At 41.5% G+C, this 25,221-nt stretch overlaps 1 protein-coding gene across 1 annotated transcript in view; it reads right to left on the bottom strand.

The window, feature by feature from the left end:
- Positions 1–16,320: 16,320 nt before the first annotated feature.
- slc27a6 (solute carrier family 27 member 6) overlaps positions 16,321–25,221 on the bottom strand; it is a 54,092-nt gene continuing 45,191 nt past the window's right edge. Inside the window, exon 10 of the mRNA XM_061734556.1 lies at positions 16,321–23,495. Coding sequence (XP_061590540.1) covers positions 23,319–23,495 — 177 coding nt within the window. The 3' untranslated portion in view covers positions 16,321–23,318. The remainder of the gene's footprint in view (positions 23,496–25,221) is intronic.

Here is a 25,221-nt window from a genome sequence, read left to right as displayed (position 1 = left end):
CCTTCTGTCTTCCATGACTTTGCTAAATATAACTGCAGGGATGACACACAATTAACTTAGTAATCGTGTAGCATGTAGCACGCAGCGTGTTTATTAGGAGGAAGCGACATGCCAACAAATACATTAGTCCAGCAATAGCTGCTGTGAGACAAAAGAGGAAGTCACAGTTAAAGACTGCAATATTGACACACATGAAGAGTAAAGGGAGAAGAGTGATGAAAGAGCCCAGTGCATCATGGGAGGTTCTCCAGCAGTCTACAGCTCTAACAGAATCACTCGAGCTTGCCCTCTCTCTAAATTTCATCAAACTTTTCACAGTACTCGAGTTGTAAAAAGAATCAGGGGGATGGTGGATTTTATCATATGGGGACAGATAATTTTTGCTGATTACAAATAATATAATATATTACAAATAATAGCAGTGACCAAAACAGCTGCAGAAATACTGCAGGAATGACATATCAGCAGTTAAATGCAGCCTTCTGTAAGCTTTAAATATCCACTGGGCTTACATCAAATACATCAAAACACAACAATAAAAAACACTTTTCTGAACTTATCAATATGACTCTGTCCTTCACAGGATAAGTAACATGGATCACTGCAAAAACTCACAATCTTAACAAGAATATTTGTCTTATTTCTAGTTAAAATGTCTCATTTTAGTAAAAAAAAAATCTCATTTTATTTTTATCTATCCTTTATTTATCCAGGAAAGTCCCATTGAGATACAATATCTCTTCTGCCAGGGAGCCCTGGTCAATTACATCATCATAAATCATTACACTTAAAACAAGACTCATCAGTGGAAAAACAATTTTCACCTGTTTCAAGTAGATTTTCACTTAAAATAAGTAGAAAAAATCTACAAGTGGAACAAATTTTTTTTGCTTGTAATAAGAAGATAAATCTTGTCCCACTGGCAGATTTTTCTACTTATTTCAAGTGAAAATCTACTTGAAACAGGTGAAAATTGTCAAATAAGTTATTTTTCTGGTGTTATTTTTCTGGGGATGACTCTAAATGTTGAAATAGCAGTGAAACCACATTCATTGATGAAATGACATAAGGGATGGAAAGGGGGGATGGCAGTTTTACAGGGGGGATGATTTGGACGATAAGCACGGTGGCTTAGTGGTTAGCACTGTTGCCTCACAGCAAGAAGGTCCCCGGTTCGACTCCCAGGCCCGGCAGGGTCTTTCTGTGTGGAGTTTGCATGTTCTCCCCGTGCTTGCGTGGGTTTTCTCCAGGTACTCCGGCTTCCTCCCACAGTCCAAAAACATGCATATTAGGTTAATTGATGATTCTAAAATTGCCCGTAGGTGTGAGCGTGAGTGTGATTGTGAGCATGGTTTGTGTGTCTATATGTGGCCCTGTGATGGACTGGTGACCTGTCCAGGGTGTAACCCCTGCCTCTCACCTAAAATGAGCTGGGATAGGCTCCAGCAGACCCCCGTGACCCCGCAAGGGATAAAGCGGGTAAGATAATGGATGGATGATTTGGACCGTTTTTATTTCAGGGGGGATGATTTGGACCGTTTTTATTTCAGGGGGGATGATTTGGACCGTTTTTATTTCAGGGGGGATGATTTGGACCGTTTTTATTTCAGGGGGGATGCCATCCCCCCTCATCCCCCCTCAACTCCAGTACTGACTTTTCAAGGCAGAGAGGGGGTCTGCTGCCTGAACCTGAACCTGAACTGGGAGCTGACCACCATGAGTCTCTCTCCTGGGTGTCAGGCTGTGCCACTGGGACAGGATGTGGCCACACCGTCTACCTTTGAAGTGATGATGTCGGTTTTATCTGAGTTTTATATCGGGAAGTTGAAAGTCATCTCGGTATTCAGATCCCGTCAACATGTTTGTAGTCCAGCTAACGCCTCATGGACAGGTACGGTACATCTGACCATCCTCCTAAAGATCATTTTGGCATTCTGGCCACAAATAGAGAGAAAAGACAATCATGTTTATTTTGCATGTGTGTAACATTTGTGAAGGTCTGTGCTCAGACTCCAGCCCTCTCTGTTGCTCTATAGCAGGGGTAGGCAACCGTGGTCCTCGAGAGCCCCTATCCAGCATGTTTTATTCACAGGTGTCAAACTGAATCCCAGAAGGGCCGGTGTCCTGCATGTTTTAGATGTTTCACTGCTTTAACACAACTGATTCTTATTAATCATCGTCACCAGCTTGTCATCAAAGTCTGGATAGTTCTGTTGATGACACAGACACTTGTATCATGGTGCAATGAAGCAGGGAAACATCTAAAATGTAGATGTTTCCCTGCTTCAGCACACCGTGATAAAAGTACCTGTGTCATCAACAGAATTGTGCAGCCCTGGATGGCAATCTGATGACGATGATTAATTAGAATCATGTGTGTTAAAGCAGGGTAGCATCTAACACAGGTGTCAAATAGAATCCCAGAAGGGCCGGTGTCCTGCATGTTTTAGATGTTTCCCTGCTTCCTCACACCTGATTCTAATTACTCGTCATCATTACCTTGTCATAAAGGTCTGGACCAGGGGTCACCAACCCTGGTCCTCGAGGGCCGGTGTCCCTGCAGGTTTTAGATGTTTCCCTGCTTCATTGTTTGAGTTGAGAACCACCGTCAGCAGCACACAACAGTCATGTGGAAGCAGCAGTGGGATGACCAGAGGGGGGGGGTGCAGGCAGGCGGCAGCAGCAACAGCAGACATCCACGTACGCAGGTGGAAGCAGCAACGGGATGACTGGGGATGGGGGAGGGAGGGGGGCCGGGAACACAGGCCAGAACGCAGCTCCCGAGGCCCCAGCCTGCAAACATGCACAAAAGAGAAAAAAGGGGGGCCGGCACAAGAAACTACAGGAACGATGGACAAAAATGATAACTATGAGATATTTATAATAAATAAAAATGGTAATGGAGAAGAGAGGCAGGGAAAAGGAGAGGAGAAGAAGGGTGAGAGGCACCGCCCAGCGGATCATGTCGGTGCCCCCCTGCAGCATAAACCTATAGCAGCATATCTACCGCGAAGCTATATTTGAGACTAACTATTATAGTCTTGTTCTATAGCTGCAACTATGACTACTGACTCTAACACACTAGAGTTTACACTACCTAGAGATTTACCAACACCAGCTAGAGGTTTACTAAACACTAACTATAGGCTTTACTAAACAGAATACCCGGGGGGCAAGTCCCCTGTTTTCTTAGTGTGCTGCATTTGCCCTGCTATAAAAGGTAGTCCACCAGAAATAATACCTATGACCCAGTAGGAACACAACCTATATGGACTACCTGGCCAATTTTTTGCTGGAAATTCAATATGGCCACCTTAATATTGGCCACTTATCAAAACATAGCTTGGTGATAACTTTTGAACCAAATGGGCTAGAAATGCAAACTTGGTGTCTGTTTCATGGTTTCAGAGCATGAGAAAACCATTGGAATACTTATTTTTATGATTGGGTGTATCTGGACCTTTAATTTGCATATTTCCAACACGGACACCCCTGAAAAGGAGCTTTTCTATGGATTTTTATAGTGACAGCTAACTGTTATGGCAAATAATCTGCTTTTTAAGCAATGTCAACTTGAATTTGGTCAGTTTGAGCTTTCATTTCTATGTTGTCAATGTCAATATGGCTGCAGCCATAATAAATAATGTATGGTATTACGGGCAAAATGGGTCTATACAAAACCACTCACTGCAGCTGGCTCTGCAGAGCTGAAGTCAATGCTCCACCTCCACTCATCCAGCCCACACCATGAGTCTGGTTTAAGGCTGTGTAACCCGCGATGCAGAGATGGTAGTCAAGGTCATGGCAGCAGTGGAGACTAACCCGTTTACAGTGACAACACCATCCATAATCAACATATCTACGGGACAGTGTGCTGATTGTACAGTCAAAGATGACTTGATCCGTGTCAAAGAACTGGGTCTGAAGGCATTGTGTGAGTCACTGTCCAGTGATCAGAAAAAGACAAGTATAATGAAGCTCAACACTTTCCACACGCAAAACACCAAATCCAAAAAGTGTAAGGGAAAATCTTCAGCACCTGGCAAGAGCAATGAAATAACTGCCCTCCTGCGCATGACCCAAATCATAGCCAGTGGTGGAGAACTCAACATCGTTGACTTTATAGGCAACCACAAGTGCAGTGACTTCCCCCCTTGCCTCTTCCAGGAAGATGGCAGGATGCTAACAGGTACCAAGGCACGCCTTGTGAATGTCCTGAAAGAAGAGACCAATGTTGCATGCGTCCCTGACCTGCCTAAAGAACACCGAAAAACAGCAGTAGTTGTTGATGCCATGTATGCCATACGCCATTGGTCTTTCCTGAAAGCTGAAACGTTTGGAACAATCGCTGGGCGATACCATAGTCTGCTACTGAATGATGTGCCTGCCGGCACAGAGATTATTCACTTCTGCTTTGACCGGTACAGTGGACCAAGTCTTAAGACACCTGAGCAAGAGTACAGATATGCTCGACCAAAACCTGCCAAAGAATATCAGGTCAGCAAGCACTACACACCTTTAGGGACCTTTAGGGTCCGGAGCCGGGTCCGACACCAGCCCTGGTCCAACTGGAACCTGAAAGTCGTGATTCTTCTTCAGAGCGTCTAGAAACCTGGTTTTCTGCAGGTTCTAATAAACATGGGCTTTAAAACTTCTATTAAGCAACAATTCTACTTCCTGTTAGTGCATGTAAACGTACTGAGTGTGTACTACATACTGCATACTACATACTGCATCTTACATACCGTATACTACATATTGCATACTTCATACAACATACTACATACTGCATACTACATACCGTATACTACGTACTGCATCTTACATACCGCATATTACATATTGCATACTACATACTGCATACTTCATACCATAGACTACATACTGTATACTACATACCGTATACTACATACTGCATACTACATACCACATACTACATACTGCATACTATATACCGCATACTACATACTGCATACTATATACCGCATACTACATACTGCATACTATATACGGTATACTACATACTGCATACTATATACCGTATACTACATACTGTACACTACATACTGTATATTACATATTTCATACTACATACTACATACTGTACACTACATACTGCATACTACATACCACATATTACATACTGCATACTACATACCGTACACTTCATACTGCATACTACATACCGTACACTACATACTGCATACTATATACCGTATACTACATACTGCATACTATATACCGTATACTACATACCGTACACTACATACTGTATATTACATACTTCATACTACATACTGTACACTACATACTGCATACTACATACCTATACTACGTACTGCATCTTACATACCGCATATCACATATTGCATACTACATACTGCATACTACATACTGCATACTACATACCTATACTACGTACTGCATCTTACATACCGCATATCACATATTGCATACTACATACTGCATACTACATACTGCATACTACATACTACATATTGCATACTACATACCGTATACTACATACTGCATACTACATACCGTAGACTACATACCGTATACTACATACTGCATACTACATACCGTATACTACATACTGCATACTACATACTGCATACTACATACCGCATACTACAAACTGCATACTACATACTGCATACTGCATACCGTATACTACATACTGCATACTACATACTGCATACTACAAACTGCATACTACATACTGCATACTGCATACTACATACTGCATACTACATACCGTATACTACATACTGCATAATACATACCGTAGACTACATACCGTATACTACATACTGCATACTACATACCGTATACTACATAATGCATACTACATACCGTATACTACATATTGCATTCTACATACCGTATACTACATACTGCATACTACATACCGTATACTACATACTGCATACTACATATTGCATACTACATATTGCATACTACATATTACATACCGTATACTACATATTGCATACTACATACCGTATACTACATACTGCATACTACATATTGCATACTACATATTGCATACTACATATTACATATTGCATACTACATACTGCATACTTCATACCATAGACCACATACTGTATACTACATACTGCATACTACATACTGCATACTACATACCGTATACTACATACTGCATACTACATATTGCATACTACATACCGTATACTACATACCGTATACTACATACTGCATACTACATACTGCATCTTACATACCGTATACTACATATTACATACTTCATACGACATACTACATACTACATACTACATACTGCATACTACATACCGTATACTACGCACTGCATCTTACATACCGCATATTACATATTGCATACTATATACCATATACTACATACTGCATACTATATACTGTATACTACATACTGCATACTTCATACCATAGACTACATACTGTATACTACATACCGTATACTACATACTGCATACTACATACCGCATACTACATACTGCATACTATATACCGTATACTACATACTGCATACTATATACCGTATACTACATACCGTACACTACATACTGTATATTACATACTTCATACTACATACTACATACTGTACACTACATACTGCATACTACATACCACATATTACATACTGCATACTACATACCGTACACTTCATACTGCATACTACATACCGTACACTACATACTGCATACTATATACCGTATACTACATACTGCATACTATATACCGTATACTACATACCGTACACTACATACTGTATATTACATACTTCATACTACATACTACATACTGTACACTACATACTGCATACTACATACCATATACTACATACTGCATACTATATACCGTATACTACATATTGCATACTTCATACGACATACTACATACTACATACTGCATACTACATACCGTATACTACGTACTGCATCTTACATACCGCATATTACATATTGCATACTACATACTGCATACTTCATACCATAGACTACATACTGTATACTACATACCGTATACTACATACTGCATACTACATACCGCATACTACATACTGCATACTATATACCGCATACTACATACTGCATACTATATACCGTATACTACATACTGCATACTATATACCGTATACTACATACCGTACACTACATACTGTATATTACATACTTCATACTACATACTACATACTGTACACTACATACTGCATACTACATACCACATATTACATACTGCATACTACATACCGTACACTTGATACTGCATACTACATACCGTACACTACATACTGCATACTATATACCGTATACTACATACTGCATACTATATACCGTATACTACATACCGTACACTACATACTGTATATTACATACTTCATACTACATACTACATACTGTACACTACATACTGCATACTACATACCATATACTACATACTGCATATTACATACTACATACTGTATACTACATACCAGCCCGGGTCCGACACCGGGTCCGACACCGGGTCCGACACCAGCCCGGGTCCGGCACCGGGTCCAGAACCGGGTCCCACACCGGGTCCGACACCAGAACCGGGTCCGACACCAGCCCGGGTCCGGCCTCGTTCGGACCAGACACAAGTCGAGCTAAAGCAGGACGGAAGTCGGACTGTTACGTCTCCTGCAGGTCGGGAAGTTCCGACCCAGTGGGTCTGCTCTCACTGCCGGGACCACCGGGACGGTTCTGGCCGGACCTGAGGGGTCAGACCCATAGACATACGTATCCTCCCATGGAGCTGCTGTGATACGTCAACGTCGCCGCCATATTGGATGTTCAAGACTGCACTGTAAAGTTTAAACTAATACAAGTAAATGGACTTATTTTCATAAAGCACCTTTCTACAAAGAAATGTACGTTTTACGTTTCATTTATTCATTCAAACACGCACTAATATACTTGGGAAACAGTTACCACCAAATATAATATATTTAATTTTCTCAGATGGAAAAAATAAGAACTTTATTGATCCCACATAGGAGTAATTCATGTTATATCAGCAATAGAGAACAAGGTAGTGTCGAAAAACAATATATATCCCCCCTCACAAAAATAAGAAAAATAGAGAAACATGTTTTCTCATCAACAAAGCATATTTTACATAAACATTTAAAATTTTTAAGTCACAAAACCATTTTTCAAATTTTTTCAGTTATTTTATTGTCTGAAAAATTGTTCAAATGTTATTTTATTGTCTGAAAAGTGGTTCAAATATGTTATTTTGTTATTTGAAAATTGGTTTTATTATATTATGTGCGTGTGTGAATGAATAAATGAGACGTAAAACATAAATTTCTTTGTAGAAAGGCACTTTATGAAAATAAGTCCATTTACTTGTATTAGTTTACAGCGCAGTCTTGAACATCCAATATGGCGGCGACGTTGACGTATCGCAGCAGCGGGCAAGAACACTCGATGCGGCGTCTACGTATATATGTCTTATATTTAGTTTATTAAAATGTAATCTTTAAGATACATTGTAGATGTTTTCTCATATTGTTTTTCTGCAATCGTCCCCACAACTCTAGAAAGAATCTGAGCTAAAATGTAATTCCATACGTTATTTATGACTGCAGCCATATTGACAACATAGAAATGAATTCTCAAACTGACCAAATGTGTTGACATTGCTTAAAAAGCAGATTATTTGCCATAACAGTTAGCTGTCACTAGAAAAATCCATAGTAAAGCTCATTTTCAGGGACGTCCGTGTTGGAAATATGCAAATTAAAGGTCCAGATACACCCAATCATAAAAATAAGTATTCTAATGGTTTTCTCGTGCTCTGAAACCATTAAATAGACACCAAGTTTGCATTTCTAGCCCATTTGGTTTAAAAGTTATCACCAAGCTATGTTTTGATAAGTGGCCAATATTAAGGCGGCCATATTGAATTTCCACCAAAAAATTGGCAAGGTAGTCCATATAGGTTGTGTTCCTACTGGGTCATAGGTATTATTTCTGGTGGACTACCTTTTATAGCAGGGCAAATGCAGCACACTCCCCCTTGCCCCCTGGGTAGAAAGGTTTTAAGTTTGGTTTTAAAGGTGGAGGTGGTGTCAGCCTCCTTAACCCAGATTGGAAGTTGGTTCCATAGTAATGGTGCCTGATAGCAGAACGCCCGCCCTCCAAATCTACATTTAGATACTCTAGGAACTACGAGTAAACCTGCACTCTGAGAACGGAGAGCTCTGCCAGGAACATAAGAAACTATCAAATCTTGTAAATACTGCGGAGCTAAGCCGTTTTGGGCTTTAAATGCAAGTAATAACATTTTAAATTGAATTCTGAATTTTACGGGTAACCAATGGAGCGACGCTAACACTGGAGAGACGTGGTCTCTCCTGCTGATTCCTGTCAGCACTCGTGCTGCTGCATTCTGGATCAGCTGGAGTCTATTCAGCAAATTACTTGGACACCCTGCTAACAACACATTACAGTAATCCAGTCTAGAAGATACAAACGCATGAACTAGTTTTTCTGCATCACTCTGCGAGAGGATTTTCCTAATTTTTGCAATATTACGGAGATGGAAAAACGCTATTTTACAAACCTGATTAACATATGGTTTAAACGACAAATCCTGATCGAAAACAACACCAAGGTTTCTCACAGTTGCACAGTTAACCTCTGTTTTATCTGAATTTAGAAGCAAGAAATTTCTGGACATCCAGTCCTTGATGTCCCTAAGACATGCCAACGGTTCTGTCTCATCCGGCTTCATAGACAAATAGAGCTGCGTATCATCAGCATAGCAATGAAAGTGTATGCCGTGATTCTGGATTATACTTCCCAACGGCTGCATGTATAAACTGAACAAGATTGGCCCTAGCACTGAACCCTGCGGAACACCATAACAGACCCTTGACTGTTCTGAAGAAACCTCATGTACATGAACAAACTGGAACCTGTCAGATAGATATGATTAAACCAACGTAGAGCTGTCTCTTTAATCCCAACAACATGCTCTAACCTGTGCAGTAAAATGCCATGATCTATAGTGTCAAAAGCAGCACTGAGGTCCAGTAAAACCAATATGGACACTAATCCCTTATCCGAGGTCCAGTAGAACCAGTATGGACACTAATCCTTTATCTGAGGTCCAGTAGAACCAGTATGGACACTAATCCCTTATCTGAGGTCCAGTAGAACCAGTATGGACACTAATCCCTTATCTGAGGTCCAGTAAAACCAATATGGACACTAATCCCTTATCTGAGGCCATAAGGAGGTCATTCGTGACTCGAACCAGTGCTGTCTCTGTGCTATGATGCATTCTGAACCCTGACTGAAATACTTCAAACAGATCATTTCTATACAAATAGTCACATAACTGGCTTGAAACTGCCTTTTCCAGAATTTTAGATACAAATGGAAGGTTAGAAATTGGCCTATAATTAGCTAAGGTGTCTGGGTCAAGAGAAGGTTTTTTAAGTAAAGGTTTAATTACTGCCACTTTGAAAACCTGTGGTACTATGACACTGATTTTAGTTATTAACTACATTATTCTGGTATCTGTGGTGCCCCGTTCTAGTCATTTCACACATTTACTGTTATAACTGTCCTCAGATCTTTAAAAAGAAAACTTAAAAAAAGGCACAAACATCCTTTAATCCTGAAAAAGTTCAAGAACACACCTAGCACCTTGTAAACACACTGGAGTAATTATTTTTCAGACGACTTTTTACTTTTACTCCTTACATTTTCACACAATTATCTGTACTTTTTACTCCTTACATTTTAAAAACAGCCTTGTTACTCTATTTCATTTGGGCCTTTAAAAAAAACTATCCAGTTAAATTGCTCCATCCGGATAGAGTGAATTTGGTTGTGGTTGTTTCAGATGTTCTTGTCCAGTTTTGTTCTTACATCCGTTCCCTCAGATTCCTGCAACTAAACTTGGATGTACATTCCAATAAAGGTTAGGATAAATGATAACATGAACATGAAGTTTGACTTTTTGCACCATTACAATACTTATAGGCAACTAGTCATCATATCTCCTGCTCTCTGAAACACATGTTAATGCTCAATAGTACACATTTATGCTTCTTTAATATATTTGCATTATACTAAGATACATTCATTTTCAATGGCTTTTGTCCTTAATGGCTTTTTTCCCCCTTACATTACTTTTACTTTTATACTTTAAGTAGTTTTGAAACCAGTACTTTTATACTTTTACTTGAGTAAAAAACTTGAGTTGATACTTCAACTTCTACAGGAGTATTTTTAAACTCTAGTATCTATACTTCTACCTGAGTAATGAATGTGAATACTGAAGACACCTCTGGTAATGGACAAGTCCACCCAGGAATCCACAGGCACTGTGGAAGATGTGTTGGCGAGATTGAGAAGAAGTTCCTGAAAGAATTCATTTCACCATCCAATCATATCCCTCCTCAAGGGAAAGGGCATCCCACCATCCCACCCTACTTTCGCCAGAATCTTCTCTGGGCCGACTGAAAGTCACTTTTGCCCTAATGACTGCCCATACAGCAGCCCGCTTAGCCTGGTGTTGTGTGTCTTCTGGTTCCAGGTTCCCACAGGCTAACCAGGATCACTTCTTCAGCTCCATGAAGAATGGGTCTCAACCGAGGGGGTCTATGTGCATGTTGAATACCTCTGTGTTAGTTTCAGTAGTTAACGTGACATTGCAACCAGCTCTTCCTGCAGTGTGATGTTTATGCAGCTTTAAACTATATTACGATTGTTCCCTTACATTATCTATGTGTATCAGTGCAGCTTATTTAGCCTCTTTTAAGTGTTAATTACTACCGCTGTTCATGCTGAGAGGAAGTGGTGTAGTTGCAGTCTGCGTCCACTAGATGGAGCCACAGACCGACTCATTCATTCAAATCGCATTTCAATACTAACCTTTTAAGTGACTGCATTTTTGTTGATTCATTGCGTATTTGGTGTATTAAGTTAATATTTTCTAATGTAAATGTAAATGTTTATAATTTGGTTATTCCAGTAACAACTGCAGTAGCACCGTACTGGACAGTTTTGTCAGGCCTGTTTTGCACTATGGCGTGCCCTCGAGGGTTCGAACAGACAGAGGAGGTGAAAATAGTTCAATCTGGCTCATGATGAACATTTTCAGATCCTTGGATCGTGGCTGCGCTCTCAGGGGCAGGAGTACTCACAATCAGAGAATTGAGAGACTGGGCTGATCTCCGGCATGGACTGACAAATGTGTGTACTACGACTTGTTCCAACATCTGGAGAGAGTGAGGGCATCATTGACGTTGATAATGAAATGCACCTGTGGGCCCTACACCTACCTGCCGGGGATCAACAGGGACTTGAGACATTTTGTGACACAATGCACCCCCCCACACCCCCCTTTCGCTTTTGTGCAAGTTTGCAGGCCGGAGCTTCGGGAGCTGCGTGCTGGACCCCTATTTTCTATTTCAACATGTCATTATTTAATTTTCTACTTCAAGTGTGCTGAATTTTAAATATGGCAGTTTATTGATCGTCTTGATCAGGGGTCCTCAACCCTGGTCCACGAGGGCCGGTGTCCCTGCAGGTTTTAGATGTTTCCCTGCTTCATTGCACCGTGATACAAGTGACTGTGTCATCAACAGAATTGTGCAGCCCTGGATGACAAGCTAATGATGACGAGTAATTAGAATCAGGTGTGTTAAAGCAGGGAAACATCTAAAACATGCAGGACACCGGCCCTCGAGGACCAGGGTTGAGGACCCCTGGGGCCTTATGTACTAAGAGTGCGGCGCACAAAAAACGTACGTACGCCACTTTCAACGCTCACGGTCGGATGTACAAAGAATGACGTGAACGTAGAAAGCTGCGGTCCGTCACTCACACATCAAGGCTTTTGTACGCACTTTTCTGAGGTTTTGTCCGTTGGCGACACTCACTGGTGATGCAGTGAAGTGCAGAATATGAGGAAACTTAACGTCAACAATAAGTTCACGACCACGTGAAGGACATGACAATCCCGACATCACCAGATAAATTACACAAGAGTGGAGCTGCAACAATCTCACAATCAACCACATGATCTGAACAAACAACTAGAGGCAGGAGCTCAACGATGGAACCTGCAAATCCTGATGGAGCTTTGGCTCCGAGAGGAACCTGCTGATGGCAGGATCAGGAGCGAGTCCTCAGGGACCACACCGATCTGCTGGTCCAGGACTAAGACTGAACCATCAGCTGGTTCAGGTACCAAGAGGATCCTCCTGGATCTCTGCCCTGAACTGGACCAGCTGCTCCGGTTCAGACCAACATGATGATTCAGCTAGAGCTGCAGGTCCGACATCTGTCTGTCACCATGACGACCGTATGGGAGGACTACTGGAGATAAAAGCCAGACCCTAAACATCCCATAACTGTGTCTGGACAAAAATACATTAAAATTAATTTTGAAGCAAAAACCGGTGTTGTGCCAAAAAGTGATTGCCTGCCAGAATCTGATTTCTCCCCTGAAAAAGGGTCTTTTTACCTGCCAAAAATTGATTGAAGGCCAAATATAGTTAATGAAAGGTTGTTTCTGCCTAAATCTGATTTGATCTTATTCTTGAGCTTCATAATCTGAAAATCTGACGGTTTAGCGCTCTCGTTCAACGGGCTGCTGTGCGCGCTCCCGCGGCCACAAATCAGAAGAAATCAGATTCTGGCAGGCAATCACTTTTTGGCACAACACCGGTTTTTGCTTCAAAATTAATTTTAATGTATTTCTGTCCAGACACAGTTATGGGATGTTTAGGGTCTGGCTTTTATCTCCAGTAGTCCTCCCATACGGTCGTCATGGTGACAGAGATGTCCGACCTGTCAGCAGCTCCAGCTGAAGCATCATGTTGGTCTGAACCAGAGCAGCTGGTCCAGTTCAGGGCAGAGATCCAGAAGATCCTCTTGGTACCTAAACCAGCTGATGGTCCAGTCTTAGTCCTGGACCAGCAGATCAGTGTGGTGCCTGAGGACTCGCTCCCGATCCTGCATCAGCAGGTTCCTCTAACGGAGCCAAAGCTCCATCAGGATTTGCGGGTTCCATCGTTGAGCTCCTTTAGTTGTTTGTTCAGATCATGTGGTTGATTGTGAGATTGTTGCAGTTCCACTCTTGTGTAACTTATCTGGTGATGTCGGGACTGTCGTGTCCTTCACGTGGTCGTGAACTTATTGTTGACGTTAAGTTTCTTCATATTCTGCACTTCACTGCATCACCAGTGAGTGTCGCCAACGGACAAACCTCAGAAAAGTGCGTACAACAGCCTTGATGTGTGAGTGAAGGACCGCAGCTTTCTACGTTCACGTCATTCTTTGTACATCCGACCGTGAGCGTTGAAAGTGGTGTACGCACGTTTTTTGTGCGCCGCACTCTTAGTACATAAGGCCCCTGGTCTTGATAAATACCCAGACAAACCTGACAAATTTAAGCTAAATCCACATTATAAACTATTGTGTGTACTTTTGTAAAAAGCTGAAGCAAATTCAAACAACAAAGATTTAGATCATAATGATTTTATGGTTTTATAAAAAGGTCACATTTATGTTTGGATGTTTTCTCAGACCCTTTGTAGAGAAGATTACAGCATATCACGTTTGTTGCCGTGATAAAATAATACATTCTGTCCACATTGACACTGAACATCGTGAGGACAAGGCATCCAGGGAAAAGCATGTAAGTGTAGTATTTGTCATTTGGTTTAGTGAGGGGTCCTGAGGTTTGTATAAGGGTAACTGGAAAACAAAAACAAAAGATGACAAAAGAGAGACCAATACTCAGAATCTCCTGTATTTGTATTCTAATTTAGAGTTCATTTTAATTTGAACTCTTTAATAGTGTTAACAGTAACATTTTAAAAGTAGGTTTAAGTCAACAATTTTAAGAGTTAAAGGAGCATAAGGCTCCTTTTAAGAAATTAGACTCTCTAGCGCCACCATTCACCACGACGGCCGTCGGGGGTACTGCAGCCAACAGTGAAGCCGGCAGGGGGAGAACGGGGAGAACGCTCATGCAGCGTCATGTGACGTCACATCCACAGGACAGCGCGGGAAATTCGGGACCGAATTGCAGCACATTTTGCAGCACACAGCCTGTTCAAGGCAACGGAGAGATACACTAGAGGGCTCATTCTTTTTGGTTTGGAACGCTTCATCTGACATTATTACTAGAAAAAATTAAAACGTATACGATTTTTTTTCATAAATCCTGCCTCAGTCCTGCCTCAAGCTCCTTTAATTTGACATCAATAAGGTCATAGGTGACAGAAACAAATACTGATTACATCATAATTCTTACTTTTATTTGAAAAATCCATACACATCCATACAAAAATCCATAAACATCAAATGAGGTGCTCACAAAACGGTAAACATACGTATGTACATAAACTTAAATCCCGAAATGTAAAGTTGTTTTCAACAGCTGGCTCCACAGAGATTTCTCTATATTTGGATGTATCCATCTCACTAAAATGGAGTTTATCTAAGCCTGTTTAAATCGAATGAAATACAATTTTAGTTTATATATTACTTTTTATACAATAGTAATACAAAAAACTAATTTTTTATTTGATTGAGAAGTTTTTTTTTATTGAAGGGATTTTTTTTCATTGAAAATATTTTTTTCCTTTTTGAAGCAACTTCTTTTTTGATTATATGACAAAGACACAAATGTCCTACCCATAATATGGCCCAAACACAAAAAACACTACTTCAATCAAAAAACCTTCACTTCTATCAAAGAAAACATTTCCAATCAAAGAAAAACAGTGTTGAAATGCATTTTTTTGAGTCTCAAATATTCTTTTGCATTCAAAACTTTTTTTCTTTGATTGAAATCATCTTCATTGATTTAAATGAATTTTTTTTTAATTGAAAATAGTTTTTGATTGAAGCAATCTTTTTTTTGATTGAATAATTAAGACACAAATCTACCTCCATACGACATCAGTATCATTTCAAAGCGCGCAAAAAAAAAAAATTCTCTTCAAAAGCACCCTGCATGTGCTCAAAAATGTGAGACTGGAAGACTTAGGAGAGGGGAATATTGAGATACAGCTAATCTCTGACGTCTGCACCCATGACTGATTCCCTCTGAAAACTGTTGCAGATGCCTCGTCTGAGACGAGCCGTGGAAGTGTGTTCTTCTGATCACCAACATGGATGCTGTGTTTATTTGTGCGGCAAAAGAAAAGCTTGTTTTGACCTTTAATGTATCTTTACAGACGTTTGTACGTCTGAGCTAAAGGGTTCCCTCCTTCATTCATTCATTCACACATTCATGACAAACACAGGCTGGAGGTTTAATCTCAAGTGCATTTATTGTTCTGACAAAATCAAGAATAAAAAACAAAAAATAATTCTCCAACTGTGCATTTAACAACACCTCTTGGATCTGTGTACAGCACTAAATGTTACTCGACACGGTCACTTAACAGTGAACATATATGATGGCCACACAGCTGAGGATTATGGATGACTACACATTTTAGTCACCAGTAATTCTGTGGTTTCTGTCATCTGTTTGTTATTTCAAATAATCTGTCAATAATTCAAATACATCATCCAAACCTGAGAACATAGCGTGTCGTGTGATGGTTCAAATCCCAGCGCCATGTTAATCGTGAAGGTCATTTGACCAGTGAAAGTTTTAATGAAAGTCCTGAATGTCCAAGATAGATCAAACAATTTTAGTAAAAACTTGTGCTAAGTCACAGATAAAGAAATTAATAAATTATGGATCTTCACAGCACCAAAAACCGGAATACAAACAACTTCTCAAACTTCCTTTTGCAGTCAAGTCGGGGCAGTTTCATGGTTTGACCGACTGTTAGCGCACTTTATTTAAACCTGAAAGACTCTGCTTGGAGGCCCGTGCTGCCAGCAGGACTGGACTCTGCATGAGCCCTGGAGGTGTCCTGGGCTATCACAGACCACAGGGACTCCAGGAACCACTATGTCCTTCAGGTCCCGGGAGGGGAGAACTGGAGCCTCCGGAGGTTGAACTTGTTCTTCAAGCAAATCCCACAGATGGCTGTCAGACTGTGATCTGAGGAATCTGCAGGCAAGTCACCATCTTCAGCTCTTTCTGTTCCCCCAACCCTTCCGGGACCTTTTCTTTTAAGTATCTGAACCTCCTAGGAAACAGCTGTCGTGACGGTGTGTCCATGTTTTGCTACCACTCATGATGCTGGGTCACCCTGAGCATAATACTCCCACTCTCCTCCTGCCTTTGACCCTGGAGAAATACCCCTTCCATGTGATAAACCAGCCATGGATGTCCAGTCTTAGGCGGGTTTTCATTAGCGGGCGTCCCGGATACAACTTAGGAGGTGAAATTATAACAAGGCCGGCCTCCTCCTCCTCTGTCCTTTCAGTCGTTTCAGCCGTCTCCGGTTGGACCCGGTAGTATCTACTGATTTTGCAAACAAACACTCGGCATTTGACAATTCTCAATGAAATAAAAGAAGAAAAAAATGAGGGTGGGCAAACCAGAGCAGCCAGATCAACATGAAAGGAGCAACAACAGTTGCTGCATTTCTGTTGACTGTGTTTGCACCAAGGAGGACGACGGCAAAGAACGACAGGACTCGTTCTTCCTAGGTTTGTTTCTTTAGCCAAAGTCAACACCTCAAAACTAAAACTAACCAACTATTCAAAATCTAAATTATTGATGCGCGTGGGAAACTAAAACTAAACTGAAACTAGAACCCGTTCAACAATTCAAACCTATGATAGCTCAGCTGGCGGACTGTGGTACAGGTGAGAACCACCGGGTGCCACTGGCTTCCTGTCTGCTTCAGGGGTGATTTCCAGATTGTATTGCTTGTTCTTAAAAGGTGTAAATAGGTTGACTCCACCTTGTTTGTCTGAGCGTCTTCATATTCTGTTGTAAAACACTGACGGCCCTCCTGGACGGTTGTCCCGGACAGGTCCAGCTGTACATGTCCAGTGGCGTCAATTCAGTGGAAGCTAAGGTATGGCAAGGTTACGAGTCACAGAACTTAACTGGAGTATCAATCAACACGCCCAGCAAATACTCATCACACAAGTCTGCTATGTACAGTAGTTTATCTGTGTGGTCAAGAAAATTGACTTTTTCAAATGCAGTCTCGCTCACTGCAAAAACTCTAAATCTTACCAGGAATATTTGTCTTATTTCTAGTTAAAATGTCTCATTTTTAGAGCTGGGTATCATCACTGACCTCCCGATACGATACGATTCCGATACACTAGGTCCCAAGACGATACGATTTCCGATAGGATACGATTCGATATCGATATTCTGGTTACAATAAGGGAATAACATGATCCTTCCACGCGCCACGTCCGGCCAGAGAAACCCCACCCTGCCTGGTGAAAAGAAGCGGCCTGCTCACTCCTCAAGTAAGGAGGAGACTTGAGCTCAGTGCACGGCCTCCCGGGGCTGGTAGATGGAGCAATGCCCAGGACTGACTTAGGTAGGAGCACTGGGTGATAAAATGGGGGAAAAAAATCGGGATTAAAAAAAAAAAAAAAATTTAAATCGATACTTGGATTTATGTATCGATAATCGTTCCTACACATGCATATCGATAAAATATCGATATTTTTAACCCACCCCTACTAATTTTTAGTCAAAAAATCTCATTACACTTAAAACAAGAGTCATTACCAGAAAAATAACTTGTTATTTGACCATTTTCACTTGTTCCAAATAAATTTTCACTTGAAATAAGTAGAAAAATCTGCCAGTGGGACAAGATTTATCTTCTCATTACAAGCAAAAAAATCTTGTTCCATTGGCAGATTTTTCTACTTATTATAAGTGAAAATCTACTTGAAACAGGTGAAAATGGTTGTTTTTGAGTCTTGTCTTAAATGTAATGAGATTTTTTTTAACTAAAAATTAGACATTTTAACTAGAAATAAGACAAATATTCTTGTTAAGATTTTGAGTTTTTGCAGTGTATAATAACTAGTGAAATCGATCATGTTGTTCTGATTTGCATTTGTAGTTATTCTATATGTATTAAGTAATAGAATAATCAATACAAAGAGACACAGAGTAATTCCATAAATGTATTTAAAAAAACAAACATTTACATTTTCCCTTGAAGCCGACGTGTGGCTGCTGCCATACCTTGCCATACCCGATTGACGCCCCTGTACATGTCACAGCGAACATCTTAACTGTGCACGCCACCAGCTCTGGTGGGATTGGTGCACCACGGTAATGACGGGATAAATCCTACTCTTTTCCCTGCCTGCATTTCTTATGTTTTTGGTTGATGGGTGCAAGTCTAGCCATCTGCAGGGTCTGTCGCTCAGCATCATGTGGACATCAGAAAACACAAGTAGCAACATTTAAAAGAGGGAAAAGTTTAACAGTGCATTTGTCTAAGAGCACTAGTGTATGTAAGGCACTTCATTAAGGTTTCAATGCAGCTATCAACAAAATAACATAACATTCCTCTCTTAAATTACTAAATTATAAATTAGAATCTAGTTTCTTTACACATGCACTCATATGTACAGTCTTTTGAGCCCACGAGGTTGAGTTGGATACTGGTGTTGGGGAAGTGGGACCTCAGAAGAATCAATATTTAACCTTTTAACCTTCATTATTCCCTAAAATAAAAACGCCAAAAAGCAAAAAAGAAAAGTTATACAGGCTCCAACAGTACCCTCCTGTGAGCGTTAGTTACCGTATTGGCCTGAATATAAGACAGGGTTTTTTGCATTGAAATAAGACTGAAAAAGTGGGGGTCGTCTTACATTCGGGGTCTAGACGTTATACCAATTCACAACGCTAGATTGCGCCAGATATCTTTAAAGCGACCCCTGTCACGAAGAAGAAAAATAAAAAATAGTATAAGAAAGAAAAGAGAAGAAAATAAGAGAAGAGATAACAGAAAGTGGAGAAACGTAGCGACAATCGGGAAGAAGTGGGTGGAAGATCGGCAGGTAAACCGGCAGCTGAGGAGAAGTTATGATGCAAACTTCAAGATAATGATTTCAATGAGGCAAAATAACAGGCTTTTTCTCTCCAATATATTGTTATAATCATTTGTTTCAGATGTACTGTAATTATTTTCTGTATAAAAATTGAATTTGGTGTTTAAAAAGTCTTTCTTCAAACTTGAGTCTTGAAAAAGAGGGGGTCGTCTTATAATGGGGGTCGTCTTATATTCTGGACAATACGGTACATCCCTGTGCTGCCGATCGTCACAATGAACTGCTGCTGTCCACTGACCTGAGGCATTCAGGTGTGTGTTAACACAATGCCAAGAGGCAAGAATATAAGCAATGGTCTCAAAGGAGCAGCTGCTGCCACGCATCGGTCTAGAAAAGAGCTATGACACATTTAACCACGTCGCACAGCAAGATGGATAAATGACTGAAGAGAGCATCCCATCTTCCCGGGTTGGATGTCCCAGCAAATGTATCCCATGATCAGACAGTGCAATAAAAAAAGACCCAAACACATAAAGCTCTTCATCTCTGACCCTACAGGCCTCAATAAGAAGTCTGGGAGCAGAAACTCCCAGAAAACTGCAGGTCTGCTCAAACTCCATGTTGAAACCTTTTTATTCTTTGCTGCATTTCAAGGCCAATTTTATCTCCCAATCTGCACTGAAACCTGACTTTTGTGCATTTATAATCTCTTTTAGTTGTTTTAGTTCTATTTGGCATCTTTCTGCATGTTCTGCATGTAAACTTGGCTTGGTTTACAGCCATGGCTCTTCAAAACATCAGACCTGTGCAGAAACAAATGTGCCGTCAGAGAGTGAAGGTCACACAGGAAATGACATCTTCAAGTTATGAAGCTGCATCTCAGAGGGTATTAAGTCTTGATCTTATAACTTTTTTTTTACTTATTTTTTGACGTAATTGTGTTGAATAACTGCGCGGGAATAAAAGAGGAAACTAACCTCTGTGTGTGGTGTGTGTGCGTATGCATTTATAATCCTTTAACAACATCATCATTGTGAAGAACTTAATAAATCCAAAAATACATTTTGGGAAAAAAAAACTTCATTGAAAAACTAATGTGCAATTAAATTTGACCACAAATCTATTCTGTGCTGATCACATAAAGGCAGAGTATTCAATTTCTGCATGCGGTCGCGTCTATTGATATTTGAAACAAGACATCCCTAAACATGAGCCAGGCCCCGTCTCCACCTCCCTCCACCTCCCTCCACCTCCCTCCACGAGAAAATGTGCCCCATGGTGTGGGGGAACGGTTGGAGTCTGGTGGTGAATGCTTTGGGGTGGGCTGTCCCCGCTGTCAGTCTCTGGTTTGAAAGCCTGGGCCCAGTGTTATAGCTGGGAGGGAATTCAGGAAAATCGTGCACTTGGTGACAAGATATTTGGCATGGTGTTAGTTATGGACATAAGGTTTTCAAAAACCACCGCAAACAAATTGGGACGCCCCCTAGTGGCCGGTTTGCAGAAAATTCAAAATGAATCAATCAGCGAGGCGATAGATTGTTGGTGTTAAGTGAGTTTAAATATGCACAGCTGATGTTTTTTGTGCGTTATTTTAATAACATCCTATTCTTTCACTGTGACTTAGTTCTGAGGTTCTGTTCATCTTAAGCCTGAATGAAGCCACTGTTCTCACCCAGTCAGATTATTGACACTACAGTGATAGTGACCTGTCCAATAAACAGAAAACTGCATTCCTTGGTGGTGAAAATAGGGGTCTAGAGTATATATAATAATATATACTATAATCTTTTGATGTGACTTAATTCTAGAGATAGAAAGAGTTTTTTGGGCAATAAATGACCTTGAAAATTAAATTTGACCTTCAACATTACTTTGAAATAGGACACTTATATCAGAATTGAATTCCTAGCACCAAAAAAGTAGAGAAAGTGACAATATACAACAATCTAGGACTAAGAGAAGCTGAGATATGACCTTTGGTCTTTTCGGCGGGAGCCATTTTGAATTTTCTGCAAACCGGCCACTAGGGGACGTCCCAATTCGTTTGGGTGGTTTTTGAAAACCTTTTGTCCAAACCTTTTGTCCATGCCAAATATCAAAAACTTGTCACCAAGTGCACAATCTTTATGATTTTTGACAGATTCCCTCCCAGCTATTAAGGACAGCTGGGGCACTAGCAGATGTTTGCTGAGTATGGGGAAACACAGTAATTGCTTACCCTACCTTTACACACTCTGCATTAAAGGGTCAAACACCCTCCTGTCACGCAAAAGGACCATCAAAAACTGCATTTACGTACAAAGTTTTTGCAAATATATTCATTCCCTTTGGCATTCTGTCGTTTTAAATATATAAAAACCAAACAAACACAGTTAAATCACTCATATTGATTTAAAGGGAACCTGTCGAGCTCTCTGAAAAGTTTCAGAAAAATGAAATGTGACCACAACGACCCTGCAAAGGGGGGAGGACCACCACAGATCACGGACCACATGAGCTGGCCGGTAATCAGAGAGGCAACGAAGATGAAGACTCAAAGCCTCTCTTCACCACAGCTGAGCACGGTGGTGGCAGCATCATGCTGCGGGGGGTGTTTCCCATCACAAGGCGCTTGAAATCGAAGCCAGAGCTAAATACAGATGACGGCTTCAGGAAACCCGTTTCAGTCTTCCAGAGTTCAGACTGGAACAAACAAACACACTTCTAAAGCGCCGCATGGCTGGTATGAAGGGAAATGCTTGAATATCTTTGGATCGCCCGAACAAAACCCAGAACTCAGATCAGAAGTTTGGGTTCTTGAAGGAAACAAACTTCTATAAAACCAAATTTTCATTCCAGCTCACAAAGCAACGAAGTAAGAAAAATGCCAAAGGTGGTGAATAGGGTTGCAAGCAGCTGTGCGACAGTTGATTTATTAATTATTGATCCATTTATCCAACTGATAAGCACGAGGGATTGGCTGTCTCGGAACGTCCTGAACCATTGAAACCATTGAAACCTCCATCTTTTCACTATTCTAATGCTGTGTTTCCCGTCTTCAGGAGGGCAGGTGAGAGGACAGGTGAGGGAGCTGACGGACTTCAGAGAGGACCCTCCTCCAGTGTGAGATGTTTCACGGGTTTTTGAGGTAAAGGTCATTTGAACATACCTTTTTGTTTCACAGTGATACAATCAACTTCATCAGTTCTCTCCGACAAAACAACAATTAATTAGACGTTACTGTTCATGTGCTTGCAGTCAACTGATCACGATCCCCCTCCTCACTGACTGCACGATGGCTTTTTAGTAAATCCTTCACTCCGGCTGCGCCGCCATCGTTAAGACGCCCAGGAAAACCTCCACGCCATCACGCGCTCCTGGGTTCTAGAGCTTGCGCTCTCCACTGACGACGCTCTGGTAGATGTGGTCCGTCAGAGGGACGTAGCTCTTCTGCTGGTAGTCCAGGACGTACAGCGGGTCGGAGATGGTGGAAGGGTTGAAGCCGCTCTGCACCAGCTGGAACTTCTGCTGCTTGAAGGTGCTCGTCATCTCCATCACCTCCTGAGGGGATGAAGGTGAGAAGAACAAAAACGCCTCTGTTACGTCGGGTCGCTGGACAAACATCAAACATCCAACCATCCATCATCCATCCATCCATCCATCATCCATCCATCCATCCATCCATCATCCATCCATCCATCATCCATCCATCCATCCATCCATAATCCATCCATCCAACCATCCATCCATCCATCATCCATGCATCCATACATCCATAATCCATCCATCCATCCATCATCCATCCATCCATCCATCCAACCAACCATCCACCCATCCAACCATCCAACCATCATCCATCCATCCATAATCCATCCATCCATCCATCATCCATCCATTCATCCATCCAACCATCATCCATCCATCCATCCATCCAACCATCATCCATCCATTCATCCATCCAACCATCATCCATCCATCCATCCATCCAACCATCATCCATCCATCCATCATCCATCCATCCATCCATCCAACCATCCATCATCCATTCATCCATAATCCATACATCCAACCATCATCCATCCATCCATCCATCCATCCATCCATCCATCCATCCATCCAACCATCATCCATCCATCCATCCAACCATCATCCATCCAACCATCCATCATCCATCCATCCATAATCCATACATCCAACCATCATCCATCCATCCATCCATCCATCCATCCATCATCCATCCATCCATCCATCCATCATCCATCCATCCATCCAACCATCATCCATCCATCCATCCAACCATCATCCATCCAACCATCCATCATCCATCCATCCATAATCCATCCATCCATCCATCCATCCATCCATCCATCCAACCATCATCCATCCATCCAACCATCCATCATCCATCCATCCATCCAACCATCATCCATCCATCCATCATCCAACCATCCATCCATCCATCCATCCATCCATCCATACATCCAACCATCATCCATCCAACCATCCATCCATCCATCCATCCAACCAACCATCCATCCATCCAACCAACCATCCATCCATCCATCCAACCATCCATCCATCCATCCATCCATCCATCCATCCATCCATCCATGCATCCAACCATCCAACCATCCATCCATCCATCCAACCAACCATCCATCCATCCATCCATCCAACCATCCAACCATCCATCCATCCATCCAACCAACCATCCATCCATCCATCCAACCAACCATCCATCCAACCAACCATCCATCCATCCAACCATCCATCCATCCAACCATCCATCCATCCATCCATCCATCCATCCATCCATGCATCCATACATCCAACCATCATCCATCCAACCATCCATCCATCCAACCATCCATCCATCCATCCAACCATCCTCCATCCATCATCCATCCATCCATCCATCATCCATCCATCCTCCATCCATCATCCATCCATCCTCCATCCATCATCCATCCATCCTCCATCCATCATCCATCCATCCATCCATCATCCATCCATCCATCATCCATCCACCCTCCATCCATCATCCATCCATCCATCATCCATCCATCCATCCATCCATCCATCCATGCAGCAATCCATCCATCATCCATCCATCCATCCATCATCCATCCATCATCCATCCAACCATCCATCCATCCATCCATCCATCCAACCATCCATCCATCATCCACCCATCAACCATCCATCCTCCATCCATCATCCATCCATCCATCATCCACCCATCAACCATCCATCCATCCATCCATTCATCATCCCCATCCATCCATCC

This window comes from Cololabis saira, chromosome 11, assembly GCF_033807715.1.
Source record: "Cololabis saira isolate AMF1-May2022 chromosome 11, fColSai1.1, whole genome shotgun sequence".
Lineage (NCBI taxonomy): Eukaryota > Metazoa > Chordata > Actinopteri > Beloniformes > Belonidae > Cololabis > Cololabis saira.
This window is presented reverse-complemented; position numbering and strand designations above follow the sequence as displayed.